At 46.8% G+C, this 20,841-nt stretch overlaps 1 protein-coding gene across 2 annotated transcripts in view; it reads left to right on the top strand.

Moving 5' to 3' along the window:
- The window catches only part of ITGAL (integrin subunit alpha L), a 45,505-nt gene that overhangs the window by 1,488 nt on the left and 23,176 nt on the right, over positions 1–20,841 (top strand). For both annotated transcript variants that reach the window (XM_007452729.1, XM_007452728.1), the window contains exons 3-17: positions 423–517; positions 627–694; positions 2,669–2,786; positions 2,911–3,041; positions 4,383–4,528; positions 8,005–8,137; positions 8,297–8,447; positions 11,872–11,945; positions 12,027–12,159; positions 17,071–17,222; positions 17,548–17,685; positions 18,081–18,278; positions 18,422–18,552; positions 20,499–20,659; positions 20,765–20,841. The exon at positions 20,765–20,841 is cut by the window's right edge and continues 75 nt beyond it. In XM_007452729.1, coding sequence (XP_007452791.1) covers positions 423–517; positions 627–694; positions 2,669–2,786; positions 2,911–3,041; positions 4,383–4,528; positions 8,005–8,137; positions 8,297–8,447; positions 11,872–11,945; positions 12,027–12,159; positions 17,071–17,222; positions 17,548–17,685; positions 18,081–18,278; positions 18,422–18,552; positions 20,499–20,659; positions 20,765–20,841 — 1,906 coding nt within the window. The remainder of the gene's footprint in view (positions 1–422; positions 518–626; positions 695–2,668; positions 2,787–2,910; positions 3,042–4,382; positions 4,529–8,004; positions 8,138–8,296; positions 8,448–11,871; positions 11,946–12,026; positions 12,160–17,070; positions 17,223–17,547; positions 17,686–18,080; positions 18,279–18,421; positions 18,553–20,498; positions 20,660–20,764) is intronic.

Genomic DNA, 20,841 nt, shown 5'->3' with positions numbered 1-20,841 from the left:
CCAGCCTCTTTCCCAGACTAGACAGTGAGCTCCTTGATGGCAGAGATTTGGTTTTTCTCTCTAATCCCCACCCCTCCCTAGTACATACCACAGCCTAGCACATAGCAGGTAAGCCATAAATGACTTTTGAATTGTTGGCTGATTAAATGAACTCATATTGTGACGTTCTAGCAGATCATTCTCTGGGCCTCTGTTTTTCTGGACTGTAAATGGAAAATATCCTTAACTTTCTAGAATTCTGTCATATTGGATTATTTATCTGGGATTCAACACGGACGAGATGGGGGCTGAGGAGTCACCCAGAAGAGGAGTGGCTGAATTGCTTTGAGATATCTTGTGGGGGGTCCAAACCCCCTTAATAAGTAGGAGTGGGTGGGTAAAGGCCTGGGCAACTCCATCTCACAGATGCGATTTCTCATCAGGGTTGTCGTGGGAGCTCCAGGTGAGGGGAACAACATGGGAAACCTCTATCAGTGCGAGCCAGGCATTGGACACTGCCTGCCAGTCAGACTGAGTAGTGAGTAACTGATTTGGGAGCTGGGAGGAATGGTATCGGGAAATCAAGGCTGGCCCCATCACACCTGGATTGCCTAAGTTCCTCCAGACCAATCTTCTGGTACCTGCAGGTTCCAACTATACCTCTAAGTACTTGGGAATGACCTTGGCGACAGACCCCACAAGTGACAGCCTTTTGGTAAGAGTTCTGTACAGTGTGATATCAGCGCCTGTGAAGATTGATGCTAGGAAAGGGAGACAAAGGAAAGAAAAAAATGGATTAAAGATCCTATAGAACAGCGGTCCCCAACCTTTTTGGCACCAGGGACTGGTTTTGTGGAAGACAGTTTTTCCACTGAACGGGCTGGGGTGGGTGATGGGGGATGGTACAGGCGGTGAAGGGAAGCCATGGGGAGAGGCAGATGAAGGTTTGCTTGCTTGCTCGCCGCCGCTTGCCTCCTGCTGTGAGGCCCAGTTCTTAACAGGCCCCAGAAGGGTAGCGGGCCAAGGGGGTGGGGACCCCTGCTATAGAAGATTATAGGCATCAGGAAGATTCAGATTCAGTCAGTGTTTATTGAGAACCGTCTATCAGTCAGCTATTTTTGAGACCTTAGTTATCTCAGTGTTTTTTCCAAATGTACAATATCTGTGACCGTTAACATACAAGGTGATTTGTGGTGGTACACAACTTTTAATGTTTTAATAGTCATATATTTATTTAATGGCTTATTAGAAAAAATATTCAACAGGTACGTTAAATTCATGATTTCTTGGCTCGCATTGCATAGGATGAGGCTAAAGTTTAAAACAGTAAATTTTAAACAAGTTCCTCTCGGGTTTTGTTTTTGGTTTCTCGTTTTTGTTTTTAATTTTATTGAAGTATAATTGATTTACAACGTTGTGTCAATTTCTGCTATACAGCATAGCGACCCAGTTATACATATGTTCTTTTTCACATTCTTTTGCATTATGGCTTATCACAGGATATTGAATATAGTTTCCTGTGCCGTACAGTATGACCTTGTTGTTTATCCATCCTATATATAATAGTTTGCATCTGCTAATCCCAAACTCCCAATCCTTCCCTCCTCCATCCTCCCTCCCCCAATAAGGTCCTATAGTATAGCACAGGGAACTATATTTAATATCCTGTCGTAAACCATAGTGGAAAATAAAATATGAAAAAGAATGTATATATATATTCTGAATCACTTTGCTGAACTCCAAAAACTAACACAACATTGGAAATCAACTATACTTCAATTTTTTGAAAAAAGTAAATTTTAGTTAAATAAAATATTAAGTAAATAATAGTGTGGATGATATGCCCATATGACAGAAATTGTGAACTGGTACACAAACGCCTAAAGTTTGGGAAACACTGCCTTATCTCTTTTAATCCTCAAGACACTCAGGTGAGATAGGGATCAGTATACAGATTTTGCACACGAGGAAACAGGACCAAAGGGGTTAAAAGACGTGGTCAAGGTCACATGGTTTTAAAGAGGTAGAGCCAGGATCTGAATATAATTCCTATTTGATTACAAGTCTATTACTCTTTACAGTTCATCCCAGCAACATCCTTCTGACACAGGTATATAAGAAATAGAAGGCTAAGCGAGTGAAATATTTATCCAGTATTTAATTGGAGCTTGATTACTTAGCTACTCTTACATGCCTGGCATTGTGCTGGGTTCTGATGGGGGAAGGGGAGTGAGATGCAAAGATGACCATGACATGAGCCCTGACTTTCAAGAAATTACAGTCTGGCAGGAAAGATAGTCATAAATGAAAGAAACATCGTTGTATATTCTGGGAATAGGGAGTCATTTGATTTGGCTTAAACACAGTATGTGTAATTGGAAATAGAAGGGGATGGGTTTGGAAATGTAGGATAGTGCCTCCTGTAAACTATATGAATGCCAAACTAAGGAGTTTAGACTTCGTCCTATAGGCAGCGAGCATCCGTTGGCATATAACATTGGTAGTGGGGATGGAGAGACTGACACAAGATACCTGGAGGCCGAATTACCTTGCCTTAGTAACCAGTTGGATGATGGGAATGAGGTCGGGGGATGATGACCCTGAAGGCTCTTGTTCTGGGTTGGTGATGCCCTAAAGACACACAGCAAGAAGAAGCCCCAACCTTTTAAAAAATCTTTGATTCCTTCAGGCCTGTGACCCTGGGCTGTCTCGGACATGTGACCAGAACATCTATCTAAGTGGCCTGTGTTACCTCTTCCGCCAGAATCTGAGGGGTCCGGTGCTGCAAGCACACCCTGGTTATCAGGGTAAGGAAGGGGGGATCCAGTGGGTAAAAATACCTCCAAGTGGTTGCCCATACATGGGAACTGGCATGGGCAGGCCAACCCCTAGAGACTCTTTACCAAGTCCCTCTGTGTCTGGCCTCTGTAGAATGTATAAAGGGCAACGTGGACTTGGTATTTCTGTTTGATGGCTCAAGGAGCTTGCAGCAAGATGAATTTCAGAAAATTCTGGACTTCATGAAGGATGTGATGAAGAAACTCAGCAACTCTTCCTACCAGGTAAATATATTAGTTAGGATTCCTGGTTGTAGGCAATAGATGCCTACCTGAGCTAGCTAAGGGCATAAAGGGAAAATTTAGTACAAGGTGTCTCTAGAACCTAAGGGCATGGCTGTTACTGGACTTCTGCTTCCAGAATTCTCCCTAATTCTCATTTCTGTTTCTTTTTGGCTTTTGCTTCCTTCTCTCTCTCTCTTTCTCTCTGTAGACTGGCTCTCAGCTTCTTTGGATCACATGGGCCTGTGGAAAGCTCCCAAATTCACATGTTAAAGTTTCAGGAGGTGTTTTTTTTTTTCCAATCTTCCTCTCAAGCAACCCCTCCCTCTGCAAATTCCAATTTCTCAGAGGAGAGATTCTGACTGGCCTCACCTCAGTCCCAGCCAACTGTATCCTGTTTAGCAGGGTCACTCAGCAGAAATATGGTTGCTGGGAACCATCTCTATTGGTGAGGTAGGCAGAACCCAGAGAACTGGAGCCCAGCAGACAGCACTCCATAACGGGTTCCAGGTTGATTTATTTCTGTGTTTGTTTATATACAGCCTCATTTTCAAAAGAATGATTCGAGGGATTTCCCTGGTGAATCCATGCTTCCACTGCAAGGGGCATGGGTTCCATCCTTGGTCAGGGAACCAAGATCCCGCATGCTGAGAGGTGTGACCAAAAAAACAAAACAAAAGAATGATTCAAGGCAGGAATGTGCAGTTGGGTTGCCCAGGTCCTGGATAAGAAGTAGAGGGCTTCCCTGGTGGTGCAGTGGTTGAGAGTCCGCCTGCCGATGCAGGGGACACGGGTTCGTGCCCCGGTCCAGGAAGATCCCACATGCCGCGGAGCGGCTGGGCCCGTGAGCCATGGCCACTGGGCCTGTGCGTCCGGAGCCTGTGCTCCGCAACGGGAGAGGCCACGACAGTGAGAGGCCCACGTATCGCAAAAAAAAAAGAAAAAAAGAAGTAGAGATGGGTGGGACTTCCCTGGTGGTGCAAGTGGTTAAGAATCCGCCTGCCAATGCAGGGGACACGGGTTCAAGCTCTGGTCTGGGAAGATCTCACATGCCGCGGAGCAACTAAGCCCATGCACCACAACTACTGAAGCCTGCGCACCTAGAGCCCGTGCTCTGCAACAGGAGAAGCCACCACAATGAGAAGCCCGCGCACCACAATGAAGAGTAGCCCCCGCTTGCCACAAGTAGAGAAAGCTTAAGCGCAGCAATGAAGACCCAATGCAGCCAAAAATAAATAAATCAATTTATAAAATAAAATAAACTTATAAAAAAATGTAGAGATTGGAGCAAACAAGTGGGAAGGATTATGTAATGACATTTTATGTCTTCTTTCCTTTTTCTAGTTTGCGGCTGTTCAGTTTTCCTCAAACTACAAAACAGAATTTACTTTCTTGGATTATGTTCAACGGAAGGACCCTGATATTCTGCTTGCCAACGTCAAACACATGCGCCTGTTGACCAACACCTTTGGTGCCATCAACTATGTTGCGTGAGTTCCCTTTTGTGAGAGAGCCCATCCGTCAGTTGTTCTGTGTGTACTAGCTTCTTCAAGTTACAGGGTGTAGGAACTCAACAGGTGGGTTCAGCAAGGGGCAGGTTATTGTAAGCATTCTACTGGAGCAATTTTATTCCAGGTTCTTTATTATTATTATTATTGAAGTATTTAGTTGATTTACAATATTGTGTTATAGTCCAGGTTCTTTTGATTATTTTTTATTTTATTTATTTATTTATTTTTGGCCACGCCATGTGGCTTGTGGGATCTTAGTTCCCCGACCAGGGATTGAAGCCGGGCCCTGGGCAGTGAAAGCACAGACTCCTAATCACTGGACTGCTAGGGAATTCCGGGGTTCTTTTGATTATAACAGGACTCTGCACCAGCTAAATCCCAAAAGGGAGTTCATGAGAGGATGCAGGGATAGCTCATGAACCTTTGGGACAGAAAATATTTCCAGGCCTCATGAGGGATTAGAACCAGAACTTGAAAAGAGATTGTGAATGATGGCAGCCATGGTAGAGTCACATGTTAGTTGGGGATCAGCTTTTGAAGTCAGTGTATGAATACAAATCTCAGAGAGTCAGATTATTTTTTAATTATTCTTTGAATTGTTCATCAGAGTCAATATATCCAAGTCCCATAATGGAAACTAGCATATCCTGATTTTCTAAACCTACTAACCCAGAGTTGGATCAGATTACTGTGTTTAAATTGAGGCCTAGATGAATGTAGTTGGACTGTGTTAAAGGGCCATATTGTGTATTTTTTAAATACCTGTATTTAAACATTAGAGTGGCCATGGAAACTGAGACCACTTTGGGGAATAAGAGAATTACATCTCCTATCTCATGCTCCCCAGGGGCATACGCTCAGATTGAGTGAAATAGCAGAAAGGATCTCCTGTACTATTACACTTGTATTTTTCATTTATATTTCTTTGCCAAGCAAAGAAAGTTGGATTTGCATAAATTAAACATGCATGTGACATATCTCAAGACTCTGCATGTGTTTCCAGCTCTCTTTTTAGGGGGCTTACTTGACCTGTCATGTTTACTTCATTCTTCTCTCTGTAGATGGCTCTGGTGGGTACATGATCAAACAATGTCCATTGAAAAAATGGCAGCCTCAGTTCCTCAATTCAGGTGAACAACCTAAATTCTAGCCTCCAGGAGAGGAAATCTGATTGGCTGAGCCTAGATGGTGTGTCCATGGGTCAACCAGCTGAGGCCTTGTTCTGCTTCATGGCGTAGAGTCACATGGATTCAGGGGTCCCACCTCCATTGGGAAGGGGGCAGTTCTTAGAGAACTGGGTCCCCACAGGATGGAAAGATACCCCAAAAGGTGTCAACTGTGGGAACAAAAAGAAGCGGTCACGGAAATGTATTTCATAATTAATTCTTGACCATCTGGCTGTGTGCCAGGCAGTGTTCCAGGTCAGGACTTGGCAGATTTTTTTCTATAAAGGGCCAGATAGTACTATTTTAGACTTTTGTGGCCACATAACAGTTATCTGTTGCATACTCTTCTTTGTTTTTGTAACTCTTTAAAAACAAAAATATAAAAACCATTTTTAGCCCAGAGACCATACAAAAACAAGCTGTGGGCTGGCTCTGGCCGGCAGGTTTTTGTTTGCCATTTTCTAGGTGCTAGGAATTAACAGTGAACAAAACAAAGAAAAGTCTCTGCCCTCCTGGAGCTTAACATTCTAGTAGGGGAGAGAAATGTAATAAATATATAGTAGAAGACATAAGTTTTACAAAGAAAAATAAAGCAAATGTTCAATGGGAAGATCAGGGAAGGTTACATCTGAGCAAAGACCTGTTGGAGGTGAGGAAGCAGGCCATGTGGATACCTGAAGGAAGACCGTTCCAGATAGAGGGAACAGCAGAGGCCCTGATCCCATGTTTGGGATGTTTACAGAAGAACCAGGACACCAGTGTGCCTGGAAAGAAGTAAGTGATGAGTTCAAGCAGTAGGAAATGAAGTCAGAGAGACCATCGAAGTCTGGATGAGGCCTTAGTGAGGACTTTGGCTTTTCCTCTGAGTGAGATGAGAATCATTGGTGTTTTTTTTTTTTTTTTTTTTTTTTGCTGTACACGGGCCTCTCACTGCTGTGGCCTCTCCCACTGCGGAGCACAGGCTCCGGACGCGCAGGCTCAGCGGCCATGGCTCACGGGCCCAGCCACTCCACGGCATGTGGGATCCTCCCGGACCAGGGCACGAACCCGTGTCCCCTGCATCGGCAGGCGGACTCCTAACCACTGCAACACCAGGGAAGCCCCATTGGTGGTTTTGATCAAAGGAGTGATAATCTGATTTATGTTTTTAAAAGGATCCCCTTGGCTGCAGGGTTGATATTAGACTGTGGAAGGGGCAAGGGTGGAAACAGGGATGCCAATTCGCAGACATTGAAAACTCCAGATGAGAGATGATAGTTGTTTAAACCAGGGTGGAAATCCATGAGGAGGATCCATGATAGGCCATGTCCAGGTGGATGGAAGTTAGGGAAACATTTGCATCCGAGATAGAACAAGACGTGGTTTTGACCCCACCCATCAGGTTCCTCTGTCTGTGGCAGCTTCCAAGTAGCTCTCCCGCCCTCCTCTCTGTATCTATTCACCTCCCACTGTGGCCTCTTCAGGTGACTTTCAGCTTCTGTTCCCAGTACAGGTCATGCCATAAGTCAGGGGTTGTGGACTGGCTGCTCTTGGATTAATTGTCTATCTTTGGTTAGCTGTGGGGTGAGGAGAGGAGGATGTTCAAATAGAGCGGCTGTCCCAGTGGAAGCTGTGGGCAGCCTGTCTTGCTTCAGAAGGAGGCTGTGGGCAGGGCAGGAATTTGGAGCCTCGGCCTGTCCAGAATTCACTCCTTCCTTCTTTCTCTTCTGTTGCGTGCACTGAGCACCTACTCTGAGTCAGGAGCCAGAGATACAGCAGCAAATCTGGTTTGGGGAAAAATTGACACAGAAACAAGTCTCTGATTACCTGGGAGATTTGCTGCAGCAGAGATGTACAGGTAGCCTGGCAATGGTAGGGGAGGCAGAAGGGGGTGTTATATGAGCTTTCTCTAGAAGAGTGGCTTTCCAATTTCCTTCTGCCATGGAGCCCACCCTTCCACTGGAATCTCACCTAGATCACCAGCATATCTAACTGATTAAAGGGTAGTTGCCACGTGGTTGAAACGAAGAGTAGGAAGCTCAGAGTTTCCCCTCACTGCCCACAGACTCTGGGACAACCTCGTGGCTGCCCAGGATTCAGTTGAAGACCACTGGTCCAGAAGGAGGGATATGGCAACCAGGGTGAGGAAGGAGGTTCAGAGGAGAGCTTTGAAGGCTGGGAATAGCTGTCTGGGAATTGTGAGAAGGGATTTGGCATAATCAGCAGGACAGTAACTTAATGAGCAGGGTAAGGGGGAGACCTCAGGTGATTTGCGGGGAGTCTCTCACATCCCCCCCTTCTGGGACACAGGACCAAGGTGTTCCAGCAAGAGCTGGGGGCCCGGCCAGATGCCACCAAAGTGCTTATCATCATCACTGATGGGGAAGCCACTGACAAAGCCAACATTGACGTGGCCAAAGACATCATCCGCTACATCATTGGGGTACGGGGTCCAGGTCTCTGCTTCTTCTTACGACCCATCTTCCCTCTCCTATTCCTGAACCCCACTCCCTTTCTCCCTGGGGCCAGGGTCTTGTGAAAATAACAGAAAATTGGTCTGCCATTCTGGGGATTCTAGCTCTTCACTCTTCATTTCTTCCAGATTGGAAAGTATTTTAAGACCAAGGAAAGTCAGGAGACACTCCATGAATTTGCCTCAAAACCTGCAGAGGAGTTTGTAAAGATTCTGGACACATTTGAGAAGCTGAAAGATCTATTCACCGAGCTGCAAAAAAAGATCTATGTCATTGAAGGTGAGTGGCAGACCCTGGAAGAGAGGGTTCAGGGGGATGTATACAGAACCTCACCTGGGACATTAGACTAAGGACACGCGGAATAATAATCACCGGAGCTTACGGAGCGTCTGCCACTGTGTTAAGAGCTCTCCGGTTAAAAGACCTCAGGTAGGAACGTAGGGGAGGGTGATTTAGGAGCAGCCTCTGTTTCCCTCTGAAAGTCTGTCTTCCTCTTGAAGCTCAGCCTGGTCCAGGATAGGTCCCCGAGCTGACATATATCTTGTAGGCATCAGCTGAGCCCTGTAGAATGACTATAATCCCTTCCTCTCCTCACTCACCTCCCTCATTGTCACTTGTCCTGGGCCTCAAATTATTTAAGACAGGCAAGCAGGCAGGGGCCAAGTGCAAGGAGCTCACAGGCCCTCTTCTTTGGCCCAGAATAAGAGAAGGTTTGATTGTAGTCGCCAGATGGTGGACTGCCTATGGGAGAGTATTTCCCCAGGTAGCTTAGTCTGCTGAAAGGTACCTGATTCCCCCAGGAAGCCCCTTCACTAGGACACAGCCTTGGTGTTCAGTTCACTTGAAGAGGCAATGGATTATATTTAATGGGACCAGGCAGACCTGCTCAAGAATTCACTCTGCCTGTGCTGTGTGACCTCAGCCAGGTCACTTTCCCTCTCCGAGCCTCGTTGTTCTCTGTTAAAGGGGGATAGTGATACCAGTCTCAGAGGGTTATAAGGTTTAACTGCTGTATTCATTTCCTAGGGCTGCTGTAACAAAGTACCAAAAACTAGGTGGCTTAAAGCAAGAGAAAAAAAAAAAAAAAGCAAGAGAAATGTGTTGTCTTGCAGTTCTGGAGGCTAGAAGTTAGAAATCAAAGGTTTGACAGGGCCACGCTCCTTGTGATGGTTTCGGAGAGAATCCTTCCCGGCGTCTTCTAATTTCTGGTGTTTGCTAACAGTCCTTGGTGTTCCTTGACTTGTAGCTGCATCACTCTGGTCGCCTGGCCGTCTTCTCCCTGTGTGTTTACCCATCATCTTCTCTCTGTGTCTGTCCCTCTGTGTCCAAATTACCCCTTTTAATAAGGACACCAGTCAGATTGGATCAGGGCCCACCCTAATGACTCATTTTAACTTGATTGCCTCTGAAAAGACCCTATTTCCAAATAAGGTCACATTCTGAGGTACTAGGGGTTAGGACTTAGACAACTTTTCTTCAGGGAACACAATTCAAGCCCTAATGACTGCTTAGCAAAGTGCTTGGTACCTTGTAGACTCTTGATAAATCATAGCTCTTATCCTCTATCCTTCCCTGCCCTTACTCATCCTTCAGATCGTAGTTTAGATGTCATTCCCTCTGATAAGTTCTCGCTGATCCCAAGTCTGGGCTCGCATGTGCTGCTTTAACCACTGTACATTCCCTGTCACAGCCCCTGTGACATACATTGTATTAGAACTCTCTATTAGGGGACTTCCCTAGTGGTCCAGTGGTTAAGAATCCGCCTTCCAATGCAGGGGACGCGGTTTCAATCCCTAGTCAGGGAACTAAGATCCCACATGCCGCGGGGCAACTAAACCTGAGCACCGCAGTGGAAGATTCCACATGCCACAGCTAAGACCTGACGCAGTCAAAAAAATAAATTTAAAAAAAAAAAGTGCTCTCTATTAGATGTCTGTCTCCCACACTAAACTGAGAGGTTTAGTGACAAGTATTGTGCCTGCTTTCCCACCCCTGTATCCCTGGCACCAAATATTTAGTGACTCTAAATGTTTCTTCAGTGAATGAATAAATCTTCATAATAATTGCTATGGTTCTTGAAAGCTTACAGGTAACAGGCACTTTATCTATATCATTGAATCGGTTCTTCTCAGTATCCTTGCAAGGCTGGTGGTATTATTTTCATTTTATTTATTCATGCTGGCAACAACCATGGAGCAGGCACTGTGACTCAGACTCTCAGGGATATTGCCAACATAGAACTCACATTCAGGTTGTTTAAAGAAAGACAGTAAACAAACAGGATGATTCAAGCTTGTGGTAAGTGCTATAAAGAAAATGAGTAAAGTGATAAGACAGATATAATTGGAAGAAGCCACTTTAAATAAGCTTTTCAAGGAAGGCCTTTCTGAGATGCAATTTTTTTTGGCCACGCCACACAGCTTGCAGGATCTCAGTTCCCTGACCAGGGATTGAACCTGAGCCAGCAGTGAAAGCCCGGAATCCTAACCACTAGACCACCAGGGAAATCCTGTGAGGTGCTTTTTTTTAAAGTGAGGTAAAATTCACTGAGATAACTTTTGAGCTGAGGCATGAAAGATGAGAATCAGACAGCCATAGGAGAAGTGTGGGCAAAGGGCATTATAGTCAGAGAGCAGATCAAGTGCAAAGGCCAGGAGATGGGGCAGGGCTCGGTGTGCTGGAGGAACAGGAAAAAAGGTCAGTGTAATAGCAGTGTGGGGAGTAAGGGAGACAGAGGTTTGGAGAGGAAGGGAGGGGACTCCCAGCTCCTCATGAGTTTGGATTTTAGTCTTCAGACCAATGAGAAGTTACGAAGGGTTTTAAGAAAGGGAAAGATGAGGTCTGATGTACATTTTTTAAAAAGAGTACACAACTTGCTCTGTGAAAAAAGGCATAGAAAGAGGAAGAATGAAGTCAGAGGGGCTTCCTTGGTGGTCCAGTGGTTAGGACTCTGCACTTCCACTGTAGCAGGCACAGATTTGATCCCTGGTCAGGGAACTAATAACCCAAGTGCTGTGCAGCACGGCCAACAAAATAATACATTTAATTTTTTAAAAAAAGAAAAGAATGAAGTCAAAGAGACCAAATTAGCAAGCTCCTGCCTTAGTCAGGCACAAGAGGAGGATGGCTTGGGCCAGTGTGGCGGTGATACAGACGATTCACAGAAGTGGGCAGATGTGTCTTGCAGGTAGAGCTATCATGATTTGGTCACGTGTTGGAGGTAGAATGGAGGGAAAAGGGAAGAATCAAGGTTGTTTCCGGGGATTTTAGCGTGAGTCACTAGGTGAGTGTGGGGTGCTATTCACTGAAGAGGGGAAGCCTGAGTAGAAGCAGAAATCAAGAGCTGCCTCTTAGACGTGCTGAGTCGGGGAACGTAATATCCATACCTGGGGCGCGTGGAGAGTCGCGGGAGACTCAGGGCATAAGTTGCTTCCCCGTCTGACGCTAAGGTTCATGCTCTTGGGAATTCCCTGGCAGTCCAGTTGTTAGGACTTGGCACTCTCACTGCCAGGGCGCTGGGTTTGATCCCTGGTCGGGGAACTAAAATCCCATAAGCTGCACAGAGCTGCCAAAAAAAAAAAGTTCATGCTCTTTCTACCTTGCCTACGGGTAGATGCTGTGTTTTTTCCTCAGTCCTTTCTTGAGCATCACTGTTTTCACTGCTCCTTGGGTCTCGGCCCATTCTCCCTACCTCGTCCCTCAGGCACAAGCAAACAGGACCTGACATCCTTCAACATGGAGCTGTCCTCCAGCGGGATCAGCGCGGATCTCAGCAGGGTGAGTGGCAGGCCTGACACTACCGGCTGAGGGATGTGGTGGTAACGTAGCTGACCCGCACTCATCTCCCTCCCTGGGCAGGACCATGGCATTGTAGGGGCCGCTGGAGCCAAGGACTGGGCTGGGGGCTTTCTCGATCTGAAGACAGACCTGCGGGGTGATACATTTGTTGGGAATGAACCATTGACACCAGAAGTGAGGGCAGGATATTTGGGTGAGTACTTCTCTTTTCTGCTGTGTTCTTTCAGCTTTGGGGAACCAGGGAGTCACTCAGATTGACTTTCAAAATAATAATGAAAGCAATTAAGCAACAACATGAACAAACTCAGTTTAAATATGGTTATAATAGTCTTCATTTTCCCCTTACTAACCCTTCACCTGTGTATTAATCATGTTTTTATTTTCTGTACCTTATGATGCTTTGACATCGTGTGGCCTTGCTAATCCTGGAGAGACTGGCTCCTCCCAGGGCCAGCTAATTCCTACAGGTAGAAAACAACTTGCCTGGGAGCAGGCCTTCCATAGGCCAACTGGCCAATCCAGACACTGCATCCCAACCACCCTTTTATCTAACTTTCACACACCACGCCATTATCCACCCTGACGTAAACCACCCCAGGCCCAGGTACTAGATAATTATAACCCAGAGCCTGCCAACATTATTCAAACCGTCCAGTCCTAAGCTTGCTCCAACTTGCCTTGCCTCCCTCATTCCTTCCCACTGAAACTGCAGTAACAGCTCTGGGCCATTCTCCCCTTGCTCCTTCCACCCTGGGGCTTCTCCCATGTGGCCCTGCAAGGCCTGCTGTGGCGCCTGCTTTGGGGAGCTGTGAGTGATAAACGTTTTTCAATGGCAGTGACTTCTCTGCGTCGTTACTCGGTTATACCTATAAATTAAATCCCGAGTCCACTTTAAAACAACCTGCCTCATCGGCTGGAGGACCAGCCCCTCCTCCGTGAGGCTTCCTCCCCTTGAATTGTCCAGGAACTCCAGGGTTGGTTCAGTCTCAAGAGTTCTCAGATATCAAGCACAGAGGAAACGAGGCTGGTCAATCCACAACTGCTGTTGCTTTTCTCTGCCTCTTGGTGTCTTGTCCTGCACAGTCCCGGGGATGCTGTCCATCCAAGCCGATGCCAGTCTCAGGAGCAGAACGGCCTCACCCTTGCGCTTGGGGTTATAGCTCGTCTAGTTCACATTCAAAGAGTCAGCCTGTTTCAAGGCACGAACGGACTCCAAGAGCCCTGGGATAGGAGTGCTTCCAGGTTCTGCCTCCTCATAGATCTAGAACCACCACCCTCCACCCTGCCTCACCCATGACCCTTGGCTGGGGGTGGGCTCAGTACACAAAGATTATTATTAAACTTTCAAAACACAAGATCTTATTAAATACTTTCCTCGGGAAAATTGGTGCTATTCATCTTGCATCTACCCTTACCCTTCTAAGGGAGACTGCCCTCTGATTTTTTTCCTTTTCTTTTTCTTTACTGAGCAAGTATTATGTGCCAGGCACTGTTCTAAGTGCATGGCACATATTAACTTATTTTTATCTCATTTTATCCTCCCAACAACCCTGTAAGTAGGTATTTTTATCATCTGTATTTTACAGGTGAAGAAACTGAGCCCAGGAGACTTTAAATAACTTCCCCAGGGTCACAGACTAGTAGGTGGAACCCAGGTAGTCCAGCCCCAAATCTGTGCTTAGTAACCACTGCACTTACACTGCAGCACCTACACTACTGCCTTCAAGGTGGTTTTCTGTTCTTCAGTATCCAGTTGGCCCTCTGCAGCTGCAGGTTCCATGTTTATGATCCATGGTTGGTTGAATCCCCAGATTTGGAAGCCGGGGATACCAAAGGCCCATTGTGGGACTTTGAGCATCTGTGGTGGATTTTGGTATCGGGGCAGGTCCTGGAACCAATCCCCTGCAGATACATAGAGATGACTGTACTGCAAAATAGCTGGCAAATTTGCTCACTGAATAAGAAGAAATAACCCAAAGTTGAATCTCTAGTTAGGCACCCATACCACTATATACACACACACAGATGTATGTGTGTGTTGTATACATGTAGACGTAAATATAATCTTGATTGCCTACTATGCTACTATCCTTCAGACCTTACTTTAGATCTCAGTAACATGGTGCTAAGCATTTTACATCCACGGTCTTATTTAATCCTCAAAAGCCCCCTATAAGGTTGGTATTGTCCCAGTTTTTTTTTTAGACGAGAAGACTGAGGCTCAGACATATGAAGTAATTTACTCAAGATTATACAGCCAGAAAGTGATACTCGGATTAAAACCTTGTCTCTCTGATTTCAAAGGGCAATTTCTTTTTTTTTTTTACTTTTTTTTTTTTTGCGGTACGCGGGCCCCTTACTGTTGTGGCCTCTCCCGTTGCGGAGCACAGGCTCTGGACGCGCAGGCTCAGCAGCCATGGCTCAGCAGCCATGGCTCACGGGCGCAGACGCTCCGCGGCATGTGGGATCTTCCCGGACCGGGGCACGAACGCACGTCCCCTGCATCGGCAGGCGGACTCTCAATCACTGCGCCACCAGGGAAGCCCAAAGGGCAATTTCTTAACCCTTGTACTTCGGGAATATACGTGAAGAAACAGGAGAGTGGTTCAGCCTCTTCACCCTTCCTCTCATGGGCTATAGGCTCGGACATCTGTTTTTCTCATTCACTTTTAACTGCTCTGAGCAAAGAAGGTCATGCGGAGGAGGGATAAATTGGGAGATTGGGACTGACATATACACATTACTATACATAAAATAGGTAACTAATAAGAACCTATTGTATCGCACAGGGAACTCTACTCAGTACTCTGTAATGACCTATATGGGAAAAGAATCTTGAAAAGTGGATATATGTATATGTATAACTGATTCATTTTGCTGTACAGTAGAAACTAACCTAACATTGCAAATCAACTGTACTCCAATAAAAATTAATTCAAAAAAAATAAACAGGGCCTCCCTGGTGGCGCAGTGGTTGGGAGTCCGCCTGCCGATGCAGGAAACACGGGTTCGTGCCCCGGTCTGGGAGGATCCCACATACCGCGGAGCGGCTGGGCCCGTGAGCCGTGGCCGCTGAGCCTGCGCGTCCGGATCCTGTGCTCCGCAGCAGTGAGAGGCCCGTGTACCAAAAAAACAAAACAAAACAAAACAAAACAAAAACAAAAAAATAAACAAAGAAGTTCAAATTGGGTCAATGAGTCATCTTCAGAGCATTCCTGGGAGGTGGCTCCTGGCTCCCGCCCAATCCCTGGTCCAATTTCCTGCAGCATTTCCTCCAGCATTTCATCACTGTAGGAACAGAGGGCAGGGAACCTCAACCACAGGATTTGTGAAGTATGTAGACAACCTCAGTGATACCTTGAAGCAGAGATGTTTTCAAGTCTCCTGCTTTTTTTTTTTTCTTGAGGTATAGTTGATTTACAATAACATATTTGTTTCAGGTGTACAAGATAGTGGTTCAAAAGTTTTATATGTTATGCTCCATTTATAGTTATTATAAAATATTGGCTGTATTCTCTGTGCTGTACAATCACCACTCCTTATGGGTTTTTAAAAAATTAATTAATTAATTAATTTTTGGCTGTGTTGGGTCTTCGTTGCTGCGCACGGGCTTTCTCTAGTTGCGGCGAGCGGGGTCTGCTCTTTGTTGTGGTGTGCGGGCTTCTCATTGCGGTGGCTTCCCTTGTTGCGGAGCATGGGCTCCAAGTGCACGGGCTCAGTAGTTGTGGTGCATGGGCTTAGTTGTTCCTCAGCATGTGGGATCTTCCTGGACCAGGGCTTGAACCCGTCCGTGTTCCCTACATTGGCAGGCGGATTCTTAACCACCGCGCCACCAGGGAAGTCCACCACTCCTTATGTTTAAATTTCAGTATTTTTATTAGGCTGTGTCTCCATGCTCACTGAGTTGTACTACCTTACCAAACTTTTCCATTGAAACGCATCTTTAATCTTTTCTACCAAATTTTTCTGCAAAAATTTTCACACTTTGAGAAAAGTTAATAGTACAATGAATATCCATATACCCTTCACCTAGATTTATCAGTTGTTAACATTTGCCACATTTGTTGATCTCTCTTTATATATGTATACACATATATATGTAAATAATAACATACATATGTATATATTATTTTATCAGGATTCTCCAGAGAAACAAAGCCCATAGGATATATCTATATGTATATCTGTATCTGTATCTCTATATAGATACATAATTCTTTTCCTCTCTTTTCCTATCTATCTATCTATCTATCACCTATAAAGAGATTGGTTTTAAGAAGTAGGGTCTAGGGGTAAGACAGGAATAAAGACACAGACCTACTGGAGAACGGACTTGAGGATATGGGGAGGGGGAAGGGTGAGCTATGACAAAGCGAGAGAGAGGCATGGACATATATACACTACCAAACGTAAGGTAGATAGCTAGTGGGAAGCAGCCGCAAAGCACAGGGATATCGGCTCGGTGCTTTGTGACCGCCTGGAGGGGTGGGATGGGGAGGGTGGGAGGGAGGAAGATGCAAGAGGGAAGAGATATGGGAACATATGTATATGTATAACTGATTCACTTTGTTATAAAGCAGAAACTAACACACCATTGTAAAGCAATTATACCCCAATAAAGATGATAAAAAAAAAAAAAGGAAGTTGGGTCATGCAATGTAGGGGCTGCCAAGTCTGAAACAGGGCAGGCTGGCAGTCTTGAGGCATCTGCTGCTTTATTTTTAATGTTAGTGCAAACTTTGCCTTCTTCTTACTAATATATTCCATTTCACTTTACTCTTTAAAAAGAAGGTAGTCTCCTTTATAAACCCTTAGGTGAACTGAGCCTCAGGAAGATGTTAACCCTGCAGTACGCGGCCGCTTCGTCCTGCGCATGTGTGTTGTCCACAGTTCGAGAAACGCAGTCTTAGACCCTGACGGCAGGATTTGTACTCCTCGGAGCACGTGGCTGCTCTTCTCTGGAGAAGGTCTTCTGGCCGACTCAATGCATCTTTGCTGCTAACCCAGCTTCCCAGTGTCTCTGCCGCCTTTCCCCCTAGGTTTTACCTACATTCAGCAGCCATTGTGTTCCTAACTCCAAGCCCCACGCTCGGTGTCTCCTCAGGCTACACGGTGACCTGGCTGCCCTCCCGACAAACCACGTCGCTGCTGGCAGCTGGAGCCCCCCGGTACCAGCACGTAGGGCGGGTGTTGCTGTTCCAAGAGCCAAAGGGCGGAGAACCTTGGAGCCAAATCCAGAAAATAGATGGGATCCAGGTGAGCGTGATTGCGGGGGCGTCCGCCCAAGGGTGGGTTGGAGTGACAGCTTCCTGCTGTCTTCTGAACACATCCACTTGCTGAGCACTCGCCCTGTGCCGAGCACTGCCACATTTGTTCCCCTGCAAAGCCTCTGAGGTTAGCTTTGTCAAACCCACTTGCCAACTTAAGATCCCAACTTGTCTGAATTCATACGGGCTCTAAGTGGGATCCAGGACTTGGACCTTCATTTGAGGGCTTAAAGTAGGATGGATATGGTGCACTTGATGGGGAGGGAGGTGTCCTGCTCTAGGTTTCTTCCTCAAACGTCTTCCTCTCCCTGCAGATTGGCTCTTATTTTGGTGGCGAGCTGTGTGGCGTTGACATGGACCAAGATGGGGAGACAGAGCTGCTGCTGGTTGGAGCCCCCCTGTTCTATGGCGAGCAGAGAGGAGGCCGGGTGTTTATCTACCAGAGAAAAAAGGTGGGGACCAGGACAATGCGTGGAGAATGTGGGAGAAAGAGACTCCCTTGCCTTCTCAGGTCTCAGTTATTCTGAAAGCCTTTCCCTGCCTGATCCTGTGTTAATCAGACCCTTAGAACAACGACAAACAATAGCAAATATGCGGAGGTGGGTAAAATGTGTGCAAGGCCCAGTGCCAAACTTTTTATATATAGGATACCTCGTTTGATTCTCATAATCACCTTCTGGGATACTATGAGCTTTATTTTACAAATGGGAACATCGCAGCTCAGCAAGGCTGGGCAACTTTCCAAAGGCACAAAGTCACACAGATAACAAAGGTGGGGAGTTCCCTGGCGGTCCAGTGGTTAGTGCTGAGTGACTGAGGTGGGACTTGTTGCCTTGCTCCTTCCCAGCTGGGGTTCGACTTGGTCTCAGAGCTGCACGGGGATCCCGGCTACCCCCTTGGGCGATTTGGAGCAGTCATCGCTGCCCTGACGGACATCAATGGGGATGAGCTGACGGACGTGGCCGTGGGAGCCCCTCTGGAAGAGCAGGGGGCTGTGTACATCTTCAATGGGCAGCAAGCGGGGCTGAGCCACTGGCCCAGTCAGGTGAGGTACCTCGCCTGCCAATCAGAACCCATTCCCAGGCAGCTGGCAGCCACCAAGCCCCAACCCCACTCCTCAGCCCGACTCTTCCCGCCCTTCCGCCCATCCTCTCCCCAGCTTAGCATGAATTTCTCTCTTGGTCTCAGCGGATAGAAGGGACCCGGATGCTCCCAGGAATTCGATGGTTTGGACGCTCCATCCACGGGGTGAAGGACCTTGGCGGGGACGGCCTGGTAGATGTGGCTGTAGGGGCTGAGAGCCAGGTGATCGTGCTGAGGTAAGATGGGACTCCTGAGTCCTACCTGGGGATGATTTCAGTCCTCATCCTTTCAGCAGTTACGATGTACTAGGCATCGTGCTAAATGCTTATCGACATTGGCGCATTTGGTCCTCGGCTCAAACCTGTGAGTTTGGTTGTCCTTTTTTTTTTTTTTTTTTTTTTAAACCATTAGGAATTTATTTCAAACAAGGTTCTCTAAGCCTTCATTATTTGTATGCAAAATCCAGAGAAAACCAGTTTATCAAATTACGATTTAGTTGTCACAATCAGGGAAAATATACTCTTCCCTGTGAAGAAAATACATGTCAGTCATTGCGCCACAGGGAAGCCCTGGTTCTCCTTTTATACCGGCTTTGTGTCTGGCTCCAGGTTAAACAGCTGCTATTCAGTGACAGACTGGGATATGAATCCAGGCCTATCTAACACTAAAACCTCCTAGAGAGACGTGGGACGGCTTTAGAACCTGGTGACCTGTAGTCAAGTCGAAGCTCTGCCGCTGACTTCTTGGGTGATCTTACCCCAGTCACTTTGCTTCTCAGGACCTCAGTTTCTTCATCTTTGAAATGGTGATGGCATTTCCTGCCTGACCCAGATCTTAGAGTCACTGGAAGCCTCATGTAGCGTCATCTAGCGACTAGATACTGTCTTCAATACGGAACAAGGCATTGGATACAGTGTATGTGTGGGGAAACATATAATAAAAAAGTAAAGCAAATAAATAGATCATTACAATTGTGATAAGTGCCATGAGGGACATGAGCAGGGTTCTGTGAGAGAGAATAGCAGGGGAGATCTACTATAGACTGGGTGGCCAAGAAAGGCCTTTCTGAGGAACTGGGACTTGAAAGATGAGAAAGAGCCAGGCTTGCAGAAATCTGGGGTAAGAGCTTTCTGTGTCGAAAGCCCAGGAGGTGCCAAGGCTGTAAGGCAGGCAAAAGTGTGACGTGTTCAAGGCACAGAAATAGGGTCAGTGTGGCAGGAGGTGAGACTAGAGAGGAGGGACTTCCCTGGTGGTCCAGTGGGTAAGACTCCGTGCTCCCAATGCAAGGGGCCCGGGTTCAATCCCTGGCAGGGAACTAGACCCCACATGCCGCAACTAAAGATCCCCCCACATGCGGCACTGAAGATCCCACATGCCACAACTAAGAACCAGCGCAGCCAAAAAAAAAAAGAAGCCTGGAGAGGCAGATGGTATGGCACAGACAGTGAAAAGTTTAGACTTTATTCTGAATACCATGGGGCATCCTTGAAAGGTTACTGGCATGGAAGCTCAATATCTTTGTTCCCTGACCAGGGATCGAACCTGGGCCCTTGGCAGTGAAAGTTCAGAGTCCTAACCACTAGACCACCAGGGGATTCCCTGACTTTTCTTTTTATAAATTCATTCATTCATTCATTCATTCATTTTTATTTTTAGCTGCGTTGTGTCTTCGTTGCTGCATGCTGGCTTTCTTTAGTTGTGACAAGCGGGGGCTACTCTTCGTTGAGGCATGCGGGCTTCTCATTGCGGTGGCTTCTCTTGTTGCAGAGCACGGGCTCTAAGTGTGTGGGCTCAGTAGATGTGGTGCGCGGGCTCAGTAGTTGTGGCGCACGGGCTTAGTTGCTCCGCAGCATGTGGGATCTTCCTGGACCAGGGCTCGAACCTGTGTCCCCTGCATTGGCAGGCAGATTCTTGACCACTGTACCACCAGGGAAGCCCTGACTTTTCTTTTTAAAAGCTCATTCTTCTGTGTGAGAAATGGGTCAGAAGGCTGCTAGGAAGAATTATCATTATGGGGAGCCCTAATGAATTATCATTATTATTTTCGTTGCAAAGAGACAGTGACATTGAGGTCTGCTTTAGGGAAGGGGAGTCCTCTGGACTCTGCTAGCTGGAGCCCCAGGTCTGGCTGGGGACGGCAGTTGAGGCCGAGGGAGAGCGTTGGTTGTTTCCTTCCCTGCAGGTCCCGGCCTGTGGTGGATATCATCACGACCATGGCCTTCTCCCCGGCCGAGATCCCAGTGCACGAAGTCGAGTGCTCGCATTCCGCCAGCGACAGGAAGAAGGAAGGCGTTAACATCACAGTCTGTTTCCAGGTCAAGTCTCTCATCTCCCAGTTCAAAGGTCAGTGCTGTCTTCCTGCTTCCCAGCGCAGCTGCCTGCCCCAAATCCAGGCTCACGGCCCCAGGATCTGCCATCATTCAACTCTTGCCTTTCCACCCTGCCCAGGGCACCTGGTTGCCAACCTCACTTACACTCTGCAGCTGGATGGCCATCGGACCAGAAGCCGGGGGTTGTTCCCAGAA

The sequence above is a fragment of the Lipotes vexillifer genome, unplaced genomic scaffold (genome assembly GCF_000442215.2).
Source record: "Lipotes vexillifer unplaced genomic scaffold, Lipotes_vexillifer_v1.1 scaffold426, whole genome shotgun sequence".
Lineage (NCBI taxonomy): Eukaryota > Metazoa > Chordata > Mammalia > Artiodactyla > Lipotidae > Lipotes > Lipotes vexillifer.
Note: the sequence above shows the minus strand (reverse complement) of the source record. Positions and strands in the feature narration are given on the sequence as shown.